Genomic DNA, 17250 nt, shown 5'->3' with positions numbered 1-17250 from the left:
TTTTGGGGGGGGCTCCTCTCGTAGACTTGATTTACACGCCTCAGTCATCCAAAACACATTACTTTTCTCATACTGAACAGCTCTATTCACCCTCTGTCTGAAACGCTTTTATTTATGTATTTGCTCCGTATTTGACGATGTACATAACCTTAGACGACGGGAAACGCTAACCCCTCCTAAAAATAAGCGCCCAGATCTCCTTTTTTTCCTTTTCTTCCCTCCCTCATGCTCACGCCTCAGTGATCCAAAACACATTACTTTTCTCATACCGAACATCTCTATTCACCCTCAGTCTGAAACGCTTCGTTACAGCTCCTGCCTTTAAGGCCCCCCCTCACATGTTATGAAGGTGCGTCATCTTGTAACAGAAGAAAAGGCTGCAATTCCAAGAAGTTTTTTCTGGGAGATACTCCCTCTGGCGGGTACTTTGGGCTTTGTAACTTTGCAGACCGTTTGCATGCACAGAAGGCTATATCACACAATAGTGGAAAGGGAAAAACCAGAAAAACATAATAGATCAGCTTTAATGTAAAACACAGAATTTGCAGAGATAGTGTACATAATTCATGTTTATTCATACTTCATTCATCAATGACAAAAATAAATATGTCATTTTTTTTTCCAGCATCAAGAAGTACATCTTAAATGTAATGAGTACAAAATACAGACAAAAATAATTTACTTCTTTATCTTTCCAGCTCAGTCCAAACAACAAACAAATAGTATGGTATAAGGCAGGCGTCCATGCTACACAGCTGGCACCTATTCCAGCTCATGGTTCAAGAGGTCTTTCATGAGTTATAATGGTAAGACAACCAACATGTGGGATGTGTGTGCACAAGAGAGTTTATATTGAGAGCCTTAGTTTTATTCTGAACAAGCCACACTTCCATATTGTTATGGCTGATATCACACAGAAACTATTTTTCACACTGACATACAGTACAGCAGTACAAGGATCCCTCACTTATTTTCAGGTTCATACTTATCCATATAAACTTGAATGTTGCTTTTCCTTGCAATGTAGTGAGTGAATCCATTCATTACATTTTTTTTTGTGGCAGAGACAAATAATGATAGACCTAATTTATTTGCAGAATACCCTACCTTGATCGTAGAGTTGTGAGCAGACGTAAGATCATGCTCTTATACTGTATACTGGTATGAATATACTATACTATAAACTCAGCTGTTCTGATATTCAGCATAACTCCCCCAGCCCACCACTTTCATGCTATGCAGTCGGTAACATCAGTTTGGACCTGACAGAATTGATGAGTATATTACACGACTGAACAATCCCTTCATTTTGAAGCTTCACAAACATTTACATTTGCATAGCCATTTCCAAATAATAGAATGGTGTCGATGCAAAACCAGCACCCGCAAAAAGGTTTTTGGATTCAGCCGTCATTTTGATCAAAAGAAAAAGGCACACCGCTGGAGACCCCGTGGAGCCCGTCTGTATACTCCTCTATGGCCGTTGAAGCTTTTCCAAGCTTATCCTCTCTCTCCGCAGCTCAGTTGGGATCCTGGTTGGATGCTGTGTTCCCACTAAATGAAATGTCACCTTTTACACCCAAATCGTTGTGTTGTTCTCTGGTGGTTTCTCCTGATCAAAATAGAATAGAATAGAATAGAAAAAAAGCCTTAATTGTCATTTATCTTTGCATACAACGAAATTCGGAGGAAAAATATGGACATGCACTTTAGTTCAGTTTGAGACAGAATGCCTAGTATCACGGAGGGATATTGGTAGGGGGAAAACATTTCCAGTTTGCTTTTATTGTAAGTGTGGAACACGTTCCGTCCTCCAGCTCTTCCCTACCTTCTGCTGTTGAATGTAGACGACGGCATCATGGACGGTGACAAAGATGTGCTGAGGGTTCATGTAGTTCATCAGACCACTGGAGGTCAGGATCTTCAGGACACTCTCTACAGAGACATGAGACGATGAACAGGTCCGAGCAGAATGTTATCACCCCTGATCACTTTCATTTGAAACTCAGTGGTAAACAGTGAAGTATTCTCACACAATAGATTGGTTTTGCTAATGAAAACGGAGAGTCAATATTTTTCCAGTTAACTCCTTTCGAAACAGCAACTTTGTAAGTCATCACAGCCGCAAGCCACATTAACTATATGGCATAAGCACATTTACCATTGCAGTTTGACAGGTATATCCTCATCCCAACCTTCTGACACTCAATACACATCTGAAAAACAATTACTCATGTCATCAGAAAGAAAATCTCTTCATCCTAATTCATGTAATGGTTGTAAATAATGTATTTAATGTAATGGTTATACATAATGTATTTAATGTAATGGTTGTAAATAATGTAATTAATTTAAGGGTTGTAATGCACACTTAGTCTCTACCTGGATGAACAGCCGGGCCCCTGCCACATCCACAAAGATGACACTGCCGCAGTCCATGAGGACGGCCTGGACCTCACTCTCCAGGGCCTCTGGGGTGGCAAACATGGAGGATAGGAGAAGAAACGTGAGTATGTGGTATGGGTCCTTGAGTCCTTCTGGGACAAGAGTGAATCATGAAGGAGCTCGTCTTGCCATTAACCACACAGAAAAAAGCAACACTGACCTGATTTAAAGAACTCATTTTCAGAGGAAAATGACGTATTTGCAACACCTCTTTCCTGGGGAAGGATTCAGACAGTTTATTATTAAATGAGCGCATCCCAGCAAAAAATAGCATCAAAAATAACCTCAAGTCCTGCCAAAGCCTGGCACCTGGCATTGTGTATGTGTGTGTGTGTGTGTGTGTGTGTGTGTGTGTGTGTGTGTGTGTGTGTGTGTGTGTGTACGCACGCACTAGATTTGCATACCACCGCGTTAATGGACTCCCTTTCCCTTTTCTCCAGGGCTTTCCGTGCCTTCTCTCTGCGCCGGATCCTCTCCGGGCTCAGGCCCAGCAGCCGACTCATGTGGGCCCGGAAGAAGCTTCGGTTGCCATAGTAGATAGGTCCATTATAGGTCAGGATCTTCACCCCCGGGATCTCATAGCACTGGGCAGGAGAGGAGACCAGGAGAGCAGCGGGTGAGCAGTGACGATAACACGGCATTGGAAAACTTCTTTTAAGAGGACGGCACGTGAGAGAACTTAATCTATCAAAGCACCACATGAGATGCAACTCCGTGTCCTCCATTGAAGTAGATGTCAGATGTCAGATTAACAGGCAAACAGTCAACAGTCAGAAGAACAACGCTGAAGGCAGGGGGTCTCACCTTATTGTGGTTGTCTACAGGTCTGTAGATCTCTGTGTTGGAGGCCCTTCCTAGCACTGAGCATCCAGCCCTGAGCAAAAAATAACCCAACTCATTAAGTCCACAGACTTGCGCCGGCCCGCGCCAATCCCTCCGCTCTCTCCTCTGGTGAGTGTGAAAAGTTAACGTCCTCCAGGAGAGGAGAGCGGAGGAGAGCGGAGTCTGTTTTAGAACAGGGAGCCGGTGAGGGATAGAGCGGCTCCAGTATCCACCCTGCCCCTGGGTGTTTGGGATTCATAATTAGGGGGCATAATCACCGCTGTATATTGTTGCTGATAAATGCACAAATTCTAATTAAAACTTTTCAATTGCTTTCTACACGGGGAGTTACATAACGAGCTCAATACTTTTAATGGGACTGTTCCAGTTGAGGCACAGCTATTCCCCTTTGACACTAGCAATTATTAAGACTCCAATATTAATCACCGTGTATCCCATACATATTTGTTGCAAAATGCTATTCAGTGAATAAACATTGCAATAAACTAATGGGTTGTCTGTCTGAGTTTTTTTTTTTTTCGTGTGTTTGACAGATTGGGCTCGTTTGCCAGATCATGTCACTGCTGAGTCTAAGGATGCGTACCTCTGAGTACGGCAGATGACGGTCATCATGGAGAAGACCACGCCAATGGCCAGGCCCACATCCACATTCAGCACCACCACTGAGAGCCAGGTCACCAGCCACACAACCTACAGCCAGACACACAGAAATCTCTCTTATATTTGCAAAGGTGAAGTCAGTTATGTTGCTTTTACCAAGCCATAAGAAAAAAAAAAGGATTATATTTGTTGCTGTTGTGATCTGGAATTGATATGTTCCACATGAATAAAAACAGTCAATTAGAGGTGGGTCAATAAATAGCAAGTGATCTGAAATGATATGTGTGTATCTGTTTGGGGGGAATACTCACAAAGTCAATCCTGCTCACTCTCCACAATTCTGGGAGGTCCTGAAACTGGACAAACATTTGCCTCAGGCTGGTCACATTGATGCACGCGAGCACTGCCTGCAGGAGAGAGAGGCACAAGGGACGCAGGAGTCAGGAGACCAGTGGTAGGGCTCAGAAAAGGAGCATACTCTCCTCATCTCGTACAGCTCTACACTCTCACCTTGGGCAGGAAGTAGAAAAGGGGTCCGATCAGCAGCAGCACCACCAGCACCACCAGGCTGGTAAACAGGCCAGAGAGCTGTGGGACAGAGCAGGGTTAAAGACTGGAGCAGTGGGACAGATCAGAGTTAAAGACTGGAGCTGTGGGACACATCAGAGTTAGAGACTAGTGAACAGATCAGAGTTAAAGACTAGTGAACAGATCAGAGAGCTGTGGGACAGACCAGAGTTAAAGACTAGTGAACAGGTCAGAGTTAAAGACTAGTGAACAGGCCAGAGAGCTGTGGGACAGACCAGGGTTAAAGACTAGTGAACAGGTCAGAGAGCTGTGGGAAAGATCAGAGTTAGAGACTGGAGCTGTGGGACAGACCAGAGTTAAAGACTGGTGAACAGACCAGAGTTAAAGACTGGTAAACTGGTCAGAGAGCTGTGGGACAGACCAGAGTTAAAGACGCTGGCAAAACAATGATGTTCATTCATTCAATCAGTCAGTGGTGCATTCATAAAACAAACAAAAAGCAAAAGCCCCGTGTCATCTGCTAATGGAATATTCATGTGTAGGATGAGACGTGTGGTGCTGCCGCACCTGCGTGTGTCCACCGGCGCTCTCCAGGATGTTGGTGGTGGCCAGGGTGGCAGAGCTGGGGAAGCAGGTGAAGAGAGAGGAGATCGTGTTGGAGACGCCGTGAGCCAGCAGTTCCTGGGGGGAGGGGGGGGGGGACACCAAGAACACTGCAATTCAGATTCACATGGACACCAGTATTGTGACCAAATCTTTGTTTACAATTGGTTTGGGATCCCCACATTCTGCATGTTTTGTTATAGCGAGACAGAGAGAGAGAGAGAGCGAAAGAGAGAGATGGGCTACCTGGTTGGGCTGTATGGAGTATCCGTGCTTGTCGGCGTAAATCATTGCCAGAGAGACAGACACGGCGTAGCCTACGAACGTGATAGCGATAGTGTCACCGGCGATCTCCGGCAGCACCTGCAGGGCAGGCATGCGGGGCGGAGGGAACCTGGGGGTGACAGAGAAATACTAATTATAATAATTATAATCTTACTGGTACTTTTAATAGTTTAATCTCTGAACTGGAAGGAAAATGGAGAGAGAATTTCCGTTACCCTGCAGGTATATGGCCCACGATCTGAATGCCATATCTGGAGTCCAGGGAGGAACCGTATGCCACCCCAGTCGCAATAATGACCTATATGGAGTAAAGAGATCCACAGGTGTAAACTTTTATATATATATATATATATATATATATATATATATATATATATATATTTATTTATTGAAGGGTACGTTGGGGTTATACAGGATAAAAATACAAAGGCAAGAGCGTTTTCCTTCATGCTTTCTGAAATTTTACAACAACAAAATCAACAAAAGCCAACAATCCCCATCCCCCCTTCACAGGTGTAATCTTGCACGCAACATTAAAGTATGGATGAAAGCTATTCATGTTAAAGCATTAACACGGATCTTCCCAGGGCTGTGTATTAGCCTGTATGCTTCTACGATCACACAGACCTCTCCACCCTTTCTACACATCATGCCACGTTAGGTCACGTAACATCATGTCACAATTTAAACATATTGGTGGGACAGTAATGGCTGCTAAGGAGATAGAGTCCTCTTCAATAAATACAATTCTGATTCTGATTCTGATTCAGATTCAGAGTGGCCATTCAATCCCAATCCCGTAGGTTCATGTGAAAGTGTCCTTGAGCAAGATGAACATTCAAGGACAAATTGTCAAAAAAAAAACATGCAGAGTCGTGGCTTACAGTGAGGATCTCCACCGGTATGGGGGTTCGGAGCCGCTGTCGGAAGCGCATGTTCACCTCCTTGACGGGCACCAGAGCCGCCAGGCAGACCAGAGAGATGAGAAGCTCTGCCAGATTTGTGTGGGGCAGATTCTCCATCACTGATGCCAGGGTCTGCAGAGAACAACTCACTGTCTTAGCATTCAACCCTGAGCACGACCACAAGCCCTCACAGCAGGTCATTATTGTCTGTGCTGAAGTATCATACAGAGACCGAGGTTCTGCAGTGCGCACTCACCTTGAAGAGGGAGAAGGGTCCCGTATAACGCGGTAGCCGCAGCCCCAGCATGCTTTGCAGCTGAGAGACAGTCACGTGGAAGGCAGCCGCGCTCGTGAAGGCTTTGACAATGGGTTCCGACAGGTATGTGGACAGGAAACCTAACTGGAGACTAAACATGCCCAACTGAAGACAGAAAATGGAGATGAGTTTATCGGCTACCACACCCAACGCCACTAAGAGCATATGACATTTGACCTTAAAAAACTGTTTACTATTATAGTTATGTCGAGGTGGCTAAGCTGTGCAGTTCTGACTGTTGTCGTGTGTTGTGAAGGTCGCCCTGTGTCCTCACCATCAGAATCCCTGAGAGGAAGGCCACTGCGGACGCCACTCCAATCCTCTGGGCTTCGAATTCTGCCGCCTCAGGACTGCTGGAGTTCAGGGCGAGAGGGGTGGGCACCAGCTGCTCCACCACAGAACCAGTCATCAGGCTCACCACAGCGAAGGTACCTGTCCCAGCAAGAGGCCACTGTCACAAACGGCACGCAGGCACGCAAATGACAGCTACAAAAACCATACCAAGTTTCAAGTTTTTCTTTTCATTCAGTCAACATTCATCTCCATCCATAAACGTCATCCATCTACTTCACTTACATATACGTGTTGTATTTACATTTCGTTTTGCTTTTACGTATAAAAAAATCTATGCTATGAAAGGAAACAAATAAACGTAACATTAGTGAATGAAGAGTGTCCAGTGGGACCACTTTCCAAACAACTCTTTATGTTTAAAGAACTATAATATACAATTCACTGGCATTGACATTTTCAGTGTGCTAACCTGCAAAGAAATATATCCATAACTCCATGATCCATGCAGTGAAAACACGTGAATGAAATTACCAGTGGACACATGGCGGCCTGTCCCGAAGAGCATGTAGAGGACAACAGGGAAGAATGAAGTGTACAGCCCATAGATGGGTGCCACGGATGTCAACAGTGCAAACGCCATTCCTAACAACAGAGAAAGGTACCAAGAGTAAAGTGTCAAACAAGCTTTTTTCTTTACTTTTTAACAATTTACATTCATGAGAAATGGCATAGATTTGTACCGGATTATACACTTATATGTCTTCACTGCATTGTACATTAGCCTACAAAAACCTTTGCAAAGGTTCTTCAGGTTGTCACCACCATACATGAATTGTTAAATGTTTTGCTCAAAGCCCTGTAATGAAGAATGTTTTACCTGGTTTATTAAAGGAAATAGAGTGTATTTCACAGAATAGCGTAATGTTTGGGGAAACCAGGTAGCCTCTTTTCTGCTATATTCGTGTTGGTGTGCTGGGTTTCCTGCATATTCACTTTGAATTTCAGTATTTATGGGTAAGAAGGTGATTTTTCAATATTTAATTGTTTATCTATTTAATTCATTACATAGGCCAATTTGGACAAATGCTTTAAAAAAATAAGTAAGGTATAACAAGCAATTATAACTGTAAGTGTGAACATTAGATTTTAACCAATCGTCAGTGTGATTAACATCATTTGAATTATTTAGTTGTTTCTTTTTGGCATTTTACAACCATGCGATTTTTTTTATATACATTTGGAGCTACTTGAAGTCACCAGTAATGTTTGACAAATTGATATAATGGGTAGGTAAAGTACGTGAGCTGTTTAACTAGGTTAAAACGCCTGGTTAACAGGCTGTCAGTATGTATCTACAGATGTTGAAAAAAAACAGCAAACAGCTGCCAGTCCACTGACCGGTCTGTGATAAAAGGAAACATTCTAATGTTAACCGCTGTTTCTAATTCATAACTCGAAGGCACCGGTGTAACTACAGCAAAATGAGTAAACAGCAGCTTGGAAATAACATCTCTGTACTTGGGAAATATATCTTAATTCCACTCTTGTGTCGTGTTCAACTACTTGAAAACTACGATATGACCTTAGAAACTTAGCATATACAATGCATCGTGCCTCCTACTCGGATTACCTTGAGGTATATGAAGAATGCCAACTGTCAGTCCTGCTACAGCATCTCCTAAAATCCATTTCTTTAGCCTGTATTTTGGAAGCCAGTTGAAAATCGGCACTCTCTCCTTCAACAGGTTGTGGCATGAATCCTGCGAACACCTGCACCTCTTGAGAAGTTTTTCACGGAGCTTCTCCCGTCCGCTGTGTTTGTCCTCGGTACCATACGTTTGTCTGAAGCGATCTTCGGTGTAAATATTCCTATAGACGGCCACTGACGCGCTCATTCTGTTATTATCTGAGGACTGTTGTGAGTGAGGAGAGCATGGATTCTAGCGCCTCAAATATATAGCAGTCACAAATTTGACTTCAGGAACCATTGTATTTTCCTGTCAGGTGCTAGGGGCCAATTAAATGGCTCAAAGCTGAACTTTTTTGTGCTTGAGTTGAATTTCTTTGGCAAGATTTTTACGTCCTAGTTTGGCAGCTTCCCCATAAAGGTGTACTTGTCCAGCCCCAGCGATGACAGATACAGCAAGCCCTCTGGGTCCTACTGCGGAAGGCATTTTACCAGCCAAACAGCTGAATGAACATCCCTACTCATTATCTTCCACTCATACATGAACCACACACACACTCTCTCTCTCCCTCTCTCTCTCTCTCTCTCTTACACAGACACACACACACACACACACAGACACACACACACACACACAGACACACACACACAGACACACACACACACACACACTTCCTTAACTTAGCTCTTAACTCAAGCCCCCTCCTTCATTGTGTATATCAGCAGATCTCACAGGAGAGGAAACCTACAATGTACAGCTCTGTATGAAAACCCCACACAGATCAAAGTGCCATTGTGCCCTGAGAGAAGGTGTAACCTCAAACCACATCTATTAGCGATTATTAGAGGTGGTCATTTCCGAGGCGGATGGATTTCCCTGGTGGCCTTTGGTGTCTCTCCGTGTGAAGCGTGGGACCAGAGCAGCCTTGTGAAATTTAATCGTGGACCCGTATGCCGTCCGTGGCCGACTGATCAAACTGAAGGCTGACTCAGATGAGTGTCTATCCAGTGCTCCGTTCCCAACCATCACACTTAGTGGCATTGCATATCAAAGCTATGGGAGTCTCTGGAAGCAGGATAACCTCAGATTACTTGTCTGGAAACTGTTGCAGATGAAATTTGACTTACAATTATCTCCACTAAAACATCAACAGCCCACTTTTCTATCGGCATACCTGTAATATGGTGATATAGGCAAGGTTATGTTAGATATTAAAACTACACCTGGATGATTCTGTTGGAATAGACCTTATACAGGAGTTTAGATGCCGGATGCAAAGCCTGAAACATGAATTACTCATTCCTCAAATCAATGCAGTAACCCTTCGGTCAATTGTCTCCTAACTCGGATAAAGGATATCCACTTTACCCTCAGTGACCCTGTAGACATTATGGTCAGTGACACATCCAGTGGCCAGATTATTGTGACCAAACACCATTGTTACTGATTTAATGAGGTCAAATCAGCCTTAAAAATAGGACCTAATTTCCCCCAGTTGTCAGCCTTTAAGGAAAAAAAGTCAGCCTGAGGTTGGACGTGTCTGAGCTCACTGCAGCCAGCTCCAGTGTTTGAAACTGTTTGCCTGTATAATCGCCATGCTTTTTAAAAACAATGTCAGTGAGTGTGCCGGAGATCGCAATCTAATAAATAGTCCAGTCCTGTGGAAAACAAAGAATGATACAATTGGCACAAATAGGAGGATTTGTTTTGGCCTGAGCCGAGCAATGAGTGCCTCCGTGCAGAAACGCATGGCGTCCATCTTGACAGCATCTTGCGCCATCCGGCCATGTTCTCACAGCCACGCCACACCAATCGACGTGTCCAGCTGCACAGTCACACCACCGTGAGACACACCACCACCACCGTCATTCAGGAAAGGGCAGCTCTGGTCATATTTGCACATTTCATACTGTGGCCTTCTAGCGTGGAAGGAGGCATCGGAGATCTCAGTTCTCAAGGGTGATTCCTGGGCTCCAGTACAGCCAATGCATGCCGTTTATTCACATCAGTAAAACACATACAATATTTGCACACACAGAATGGGAGAAATGGAAGGCAGGTCTTACTTTACAGATAACAGTAGACTAACACAATGAACTAATACAGGACTTAAATTACACAGACAAAATGATAACAGTCACACACCCTAACACCAGACACCAACACCTGACACAAAAGGGAGGCCTAAACCATGTAATTTGAGAACAGAATGCTACAAACTCCAGAATTAACTCACTCTCTCGCTCGCACGGCATGCTGGGAGCCACCCACAGTCCCTTGCTCCGCAGTGTTCTGGAAGCTTCGCTACCCCAGCACGTCACAATACAATGTCTGGGCCCTCTATGGGTGCCCTCTGTGTGTTTTAGCCTTTGCCCATAAAGACTTGTGAATACTAATAATGTGATTAGAAAACTAATGAAGACACACCTAGAATAAAGATATCATTTAGATATACAGTATATAGAAAGAGATATATAGAGAGTCCCCAGGGACCATATACTGTACATGTTCATCAAAACTGGCTAATGGTGGCTACACCTGGATCATTCGGCTAGCTAACAATGCCAGCTCAAAATCTTCATGAAAGTCAAATAAGGCCTTACTCTACATTAGCCTACTGTTTTCGCTATGTTGAGTTTGTTATGAGTGGATTTACATTGAGTGGCCATTGGCATTGGATTGCAGCTGTGTAAAATTTGACCCGCTCCTGGCTTTCTTTTGAATTTTGAGTAAGAAGCCACATGTGAATAACATCACTGGGTCAACGATTGGCTGAGGTACTTGATGTCCCTGGGACAACATAATAAATGTGGAAATGGAAATCAGAATGACCGTTCCCTTGTATGGGGTGAAAAATGTGGTGATAGGCCATGCTATGAGTGATGAGACTATTGTGAGCAAAAGTGAAATTGTATTAATTGCTTTTAATTTTCTCTGCATCATAATATCATGATATAACAATTGAAAGTATGACTTGTTCTTCTTCCAATACATAGATATTTTGTTTTGTGGTGTATTGTATTGTGTGTTCCCAGAAATTCCTGTCATGATACCAACATAATGTCGGAGGGAAGATTTTGTAAACATATCGCTGTGATTTAGTCTCTGTTTCCTGCTTCTGTTCCATATTGCTGATTGTGGGTGCATTATCACACCAACAAAAAAGCAGCCCTCTGGTATTTAAACACATGCTTGAGTTTATGCTGTTTAAGCTGATGTGCAGAGGGCACATTTACCGATACTTGCACACATTTAAAGCATACTGGTGACTAATCGCGCAGGAACTGGATTTTGGGACCCCCCCTGGCTCTTGTCCCTTCTTTAGTGCCGTTACATCATTCATGTAAACATAGCATGTTATAAGCGCAGAAAATAGCCCTCATTATTTCTCACAGAGAGCAACATTGCACAAGAGCAGAAACCGAGCCAAGCTGAGCAGCGAGTCACGGTGCCTATGCGTCTAGGAGGCTCCCAATCTGCCAGCTGTCTCCATCGCCTTCATCTCATTTATAAAATGAGCACAGTTACAGTTAATAACATGTTTTCTTTCAAATGTGTCCGTGTGTGTGTGTGTGTGTGTGTGTGTCTGTGTGTGTGTCTGTGTGTGTGTGTGTGTGTTTTGATAGTTGCATTCGGAGAATTCCTGGGTCTCTGGTGGCACCGAGATGCTTTGGTACTGGGGTCTGCCAGAAGGAATGTAGCCATTGTGTTGATCAACTCCAGAGAATTTTCTGGACATGCTGACGTCGTGGTGTGTCTGGTGACTGTTTAAACAAGATATTAATCAGCGGTGAAAGGGAACAATGCGTTGAATGGAAGAGGATATGGAGCGTTAACCACCCTCCAAGCAAAGACGAAGACTAGCTCGCTCCAAAAAAGTGGACAGGTCAAAGTAAACTCCAAACAAAGAGCGCGTAAACGCCAGAGTGACACGGAGCCACGCCGACCTGTTTGTTTGTGTACACAGTCTATTCAAGATGGTCTTCAGCACGGGCCTCGTGCTTTTCTTGTAGTAAGAGGCAGAGCTTGTGAATCACACTGGCATGTTATACCACGCTTAAAATAATCAGTGCAGTTAGGTTAGTTAGTTTCATGTTTAAGGATTCATTCGTTTCATGCTTAAGGCTGACCATCTTTTATGAAAATAAGAGCTAATAACTGTTCTTTCGAGCAGAGGCTTGAAATTAAGTGATTCTTTACAGCCAGGTGTGATTTAAGCAATAACTCTGTGAGATGTTGGTGTGTGTGTGTGTGTGTGTGTGTGTGTGTGAGAGAGAGAGAGAGAGAGAGAGAGAGAGAGAGAGCTCACAGAAATCTTGACAACACTGCATGTTCAGCAGACTATGTAGGTGGTGATGTCGCTGGGGGGAGAATAGGATTCGGAAAAAAAACTAGGAAATGTTATGATAGTTGTGTTCAGTTAAAATGTCTCCAGGTCATGGTTGCATAAACATTCATTTCATCATATAAATAATCTCATCCACTCCCCCACTTCTTGCTTCATGTCAGGAGAGTGTCTCCGTCCCCAGGGTTAAGAGTGACCAGCATTTTCTGGATCATTCTATTCTTCTCTGCTTGGGAGGTGTGGTGGCAGCTTTTAATACTATAGTTCCTACCATTGTTCCTTATCTTCTTTATGGGATGCTTGTGCTGACCCCCCATGGCATGTCCTTTCGATTTGACCCTGTCTGCTGGGCGAGCGGTCAGCCTCCTCGCTGGTGTCTCCGTCTCCTCACCTCTCCCTTCCTGTCGTTTCTGCTGGCGGTAGGGGTGGGGTGGGGTGGGGGGTGTGGGGGGACACATCTCTTCATCCCTGTTTTGGCCTGTCAACCTCTTTTTTTCCTAGAACACGTTACCTGGTCTTTCCTAATGCCTTCTCCTAACGGAAAAGCACTGTCGTTTGCTGCGATCATCGATACCATTTACTGTAAAACATTGCTGGGGAATGAATCAGTGCCGTCCAAGTGACCAAGCGTATCGTGAAACAAATCTAGACACCAGACACAAGCACGTGGCTGACTCTTCAGTGAGTACACAATGCATATTTCAACATAGTCTCCTTCCTACATGCATGCCCTTCCTGATCCCTTCTATCTACACTAAAGCCCAACTTATGGTACGGAGACACAGAGACACGGAGAGCCCTCTCCGTCGTGGCAAACCCTCTCTGAGCCCTTCTCCGTGGCCTGACGTGCACCTCCTATCCGTCTCCGTCAATCCGTCAATACATCGCTGTTGTGGTGTAGTAGCATTCCATCATTAGATAGCCGGCTCAGACACCTCGCAAATCCCCTGAGACGTATTTTTCAGTTACAATAACGGGGTTTTTACAACTTTTATGTACAAATGCGACCATCTACGGAGTTTGGTCTGCCATCTTTTTTTTTTTTTGTATTGCTTTGCAACACCAACAACCATCGGAGAACTATGAATGAAAACGAGTCCATCGAGGCAACTGCGTGACCATGGCGTAACAGAGTCGTAGAAGTATATTTTTCGGCCTTAATACTTCAGTAGAGAGCCCGAGCCATCAGTCCTGCAGGCTCCTGTCCTAGCTGAGCTGCACCGAGGGGCTCACCCTTGAGACGGCCCTCTCTGAGACGAGTACAGTAAGGGCACGACGGCCGCCCGGACCGGGACTCTTCTGCTTATTCGGCGTTCTCAAACAATAAGAGGACAATAATGCGTGAGGCTGAGCGCACTTCAAGACAATGCTGCAGATTTGATCAGACAGCAAATCCACTGGAAAGTATGTAAGCACGCTGAATGCTCCCTGGGATGAATGCTAGGTGCCAAATAGTGCTTGTTTCACTGCCACCGTCGTCGCCATTGCACTTCAAACAGACTCGCTGGTGCCAAAATCATCAAAACAAAACAAAAAAAGCCCAGCTTGAATCAACCTCTCCTCACATGGGGTTCCTGCCCTGTCTTCTCCATTATGCAATTGTTTGGTCTACTTGTGTGGGTCGGGGGGTGGGGTGGGGTGGGGGGGGGGGGGGGAGTTGTGCACATCCTAACGTTGCCTCGCACCCCACCTCCTTCTCCTTCTCCTTCCCCCCCCTCCTTTAAAGTGAGACGGAGAAAGTGAAGAACAGCCCAGAGTGAAGGGTCAAGGTGTGGTCCCCGATGGTTTATCCTCAGGAACAAAAGGTCAGGGCATACTCCTTCGCTGCCCTTCCTCTCCCTGGTTCTGCTTAGACGCCAGTGGCCCTCTTATGTTTCCCAATGACAAGACAAGTCGCCGCAGATAATAAAAAAAACAGCAGCGCTGGTGGTGCTTGCTGTCTCGGCCGGAGCCCCCCCCCCCCCCCTGGGCTTGGAGTCTCACTATGAGTGTAATCAGCCTATTGTTCTGGCTAATGATGTCTGTGAGTCAGGTTAGGGTTCGTGTATTTATGGTGCGTTGTAAAAATTAATTTCCTCCGGCGGCATCGCGCTAATTTTGCTTTGTGTTGCCGAGTTCTGTTGAAGCCTCTTGATTTTTGCTTGACGGAGCTTCAAGGCCTGATGAAGTGAAGGAAAGGTAGAAGTGGGTTTAGGCTGAAGGCTGTAGTAGGGCGTGGGGTGAGGGGAGTGGGGCTTGTTGGGTTTGTCCTTTCCTGGGCCGTGTCTGTGCATTGTCCTGCCCGGGTGGGGACCAGGCCTTGAACCTCACTGTGAGAATTGTGGCTCCATTATCCCGCTCTTAACCACTGAGGACCCCCAAAACTCCTCTCCAAAACAAAAAGGAAAAAAGAGAAGCTATGAGAGGATGACTGATAAAAAATACAAACCAGTAAATACCCATCTTACTACAGGTACACCATCACACACTCCAGTGAGCTTTCTCAGGCACATGGAGGCATTCTGACACACAGATACTTTTGTTCTAATGCGTACACACACACACACACATACGCACGCACGCACGCACACACACACACGCACGCACACACACACGCACGCACACACACACACACACACACACACACACACACACACACAGAGACACACACACACACACACACACACACACACGCACACACACACACACACTGGAACAATGAGGCAAGCTGCTTGCCCAAGAGCCTGAAGGACACTTGGCTCGCCAATGAAGGAGAGCAGGGATTAGGAAAAAATCAGACTTTCTCCTCCGTCATATCCTGGGTTATTCCTCATTCCCCTCACTTCTCCCAATCTGGACAAAGCAATCATTATCCAACCCATCCCAGGATTTTCCTTATAACCTCATGGACAACCGCAGATGGTTCAATGCAGGCAGATATGGTGAGAGATCTTGGGTTCGCTTGACTCCATTCAAGTGCGTGCAGCCTTGAGCAGTGAGCCTCACTTGAGATGCGTCATCGTTATAAGGCCCTTGGGGTTCAGGCCAGGTCAGCAGCACGCACAAATGCAGAGGCAAAGCCTCAAACCTCCCTGGATCACTGGAGTGAACACCACAGTTTCCCCCTACAGAACAGGGTTGTGCTACAAAGGACCAACATCCACTCAGTGGACATTGCCAAATGTGAAAGGGATGTGCGTCTAATGTGCATATGCATTCAGAAAGTCTTTCTGGGCCATGGGTCCCATTCTAACCCCCATTTTCACGGTAGGCTTGATTGACAAGATTAGAATGAGATTAAGTACGTATCTGTATATAATAGGAGTAATTCCCGCGCACAATTACTCCGGGACAAGCAACCATATGGCAAACACTCCAATTGCTGGATCGTATCCAAGTTTACAATGAAAGCAGTGGGAGAGGTCCGCTCTGTGTAAGTATAGCCTTACGTCGGTGTCTCCTCTAGGGTAATAATGCTGTAGGCCCCTGATTCATTCTATTCAGAGTTTCCTGAATAATCCCCATATACACATTAATCTGCCATCAGTCATCTGGTTGCCCAATGCGGCCCCGTGGAGCTAGCGCGCGGTCGCTAGCGCGGGGCTTCCCTGGGCCTCCGGGAGTGGGCCGGGCCAGCAGTGAGTCTGTCAGCTGGGGGGTGTCGGGTGCTGGCACAGGCCCGCTTGACTGATCCGACCGAGCCCACCCGCAGGAAGTGGCGAGGATGACCTAACCAGCACAACCCTCGCAGCAGCACGTAGAGGGCTAGAGTGCTGACGGGGTGTGGGCGCCTAGCGCCACGCCACGGGAGGGTAGACAGACACGCTTGGCAAACTTAGATTTCCCCTCATGCTCAATCTCTTTTTTTTTTTTCAGGCGAAAAACCGGTTTCAGACGGGAAACCACGAGGGAATATCATCACTGTCTCCAGGGGGACACAATCTCCTTCATCTTCTGTTAATCACTGCAAGAATGGCTGTGCTTTCATTCACTAGGTTCAAGAATACAGCTGGTTGGGGAGCTTATGGCAATCATGCCAACAGTTATTGCCAGAAATCGTAAAGAAGGTTTTCTTTGGTTAAATAAGATGCCTATTAGCAGAAATTACTTTGAAAATGTTGCTATATTCTACTAGACAAACATAATATAAATGCATGCATAAATACATATCTTTAAATACATGTTACAGTTACAAGTGCAATATTTGAGTTTACAATATTTCATTTCAATTTCCATGTGCAATAACTAATACCAGTGCAATATACAATACATTACATTTATACTTTATTTTGTTGAAATATATGATTTTTCTATTAATACACCGATTCACCTGCACTCTTAAAAAAACTCTTTCATCTGTTTATTTATGTGTATGTGCATACCATTTATAGGTACGTCTTTTATATCTGTAACTCTATA

At 44.9% G+C, this 17250-nt stretch overlaps 1 protein-coding gene across 1 annotated transcript; it reads right to left on the bottom strand.

Moving 5' to 3' along the window:
* Nucleotides 1-551: 551 nt before the first annotated feature.
* Nucleotides 552-9094, bottom strand: slc26a10 (solute carrier family 26 member 10). Its single transcript, XM_042707586.1, has 18 exons — nt 8450-9094; nt 7351-7461; nt 6800-6957; nt 6466-6630; nt 6189-6341; nt 5520-5602; nt 5266-5413; nt 4984-5097; nt 4399-4476; nt 4200-4295; nt 3872-3978; nt 3250-3319; nt 2850-3029; nt 2606-2660; nt 2383-2471; nt 2162-2216; nt 1829-1935; nt 552-1612 (listed from the first exon to the last, which is right to left on the bottom strand). Exons 1-18 carry the CDS (start codon nt 8712-8714, stop codon nt 1574-1576), a joined length of 2073 nt encoding a protein of 690 aa, XP_042563520.1. The 5' UTR covers nt 8715-9094; the 3' UTR covers nt 552-1573.
* Between the last annotated feature and the right edge of the window lie 8156 nt (nt 9095-17250).

The sequence above is a fragment of the Clupea harengus genome, chromosome 4 (genome assembly GCF_900700415.2).
Source record: "Clupea harengus chromosome 4, Ch_v2.0.2, whole genome shotgun sequence".
NCBI lineage: Eukaryota > Metazoa > Chordata > Actinopteri > Clupeiformes > Clupeidae > Clupea > Clupea harengus.
The sequence above is the reverse complement of the archived record's forward strand: the minus strand, read 5'-3'. Positions and strand labels throughout refer to the sequence as shown.

Bases quoted from the DNA above. Each gene is read 5' to 3' on its own strand.
- slc26a10 (XM_042707586.1), bottom strand. From the start codon at position 8,714: ATGAGCGCGTCAGTGGCCGTCTATAGGAATATTTACACCGAAGATCGC. The intron at 5,098-5,265 runs GTAGCCCATCTC...CCCTCCCCCCAG, and splicing joins ACTCCATACAGCCCAACCAG to GAACTGCTGGCTCACGGCGT. The intron at 1,936-2,161 runs GTAAATGTGCTT...ATGTCTCTGTAG, and splicing joins ATACCTGTCAAACTGCAATG to AGAGTGTCCTGAAGATCCTG.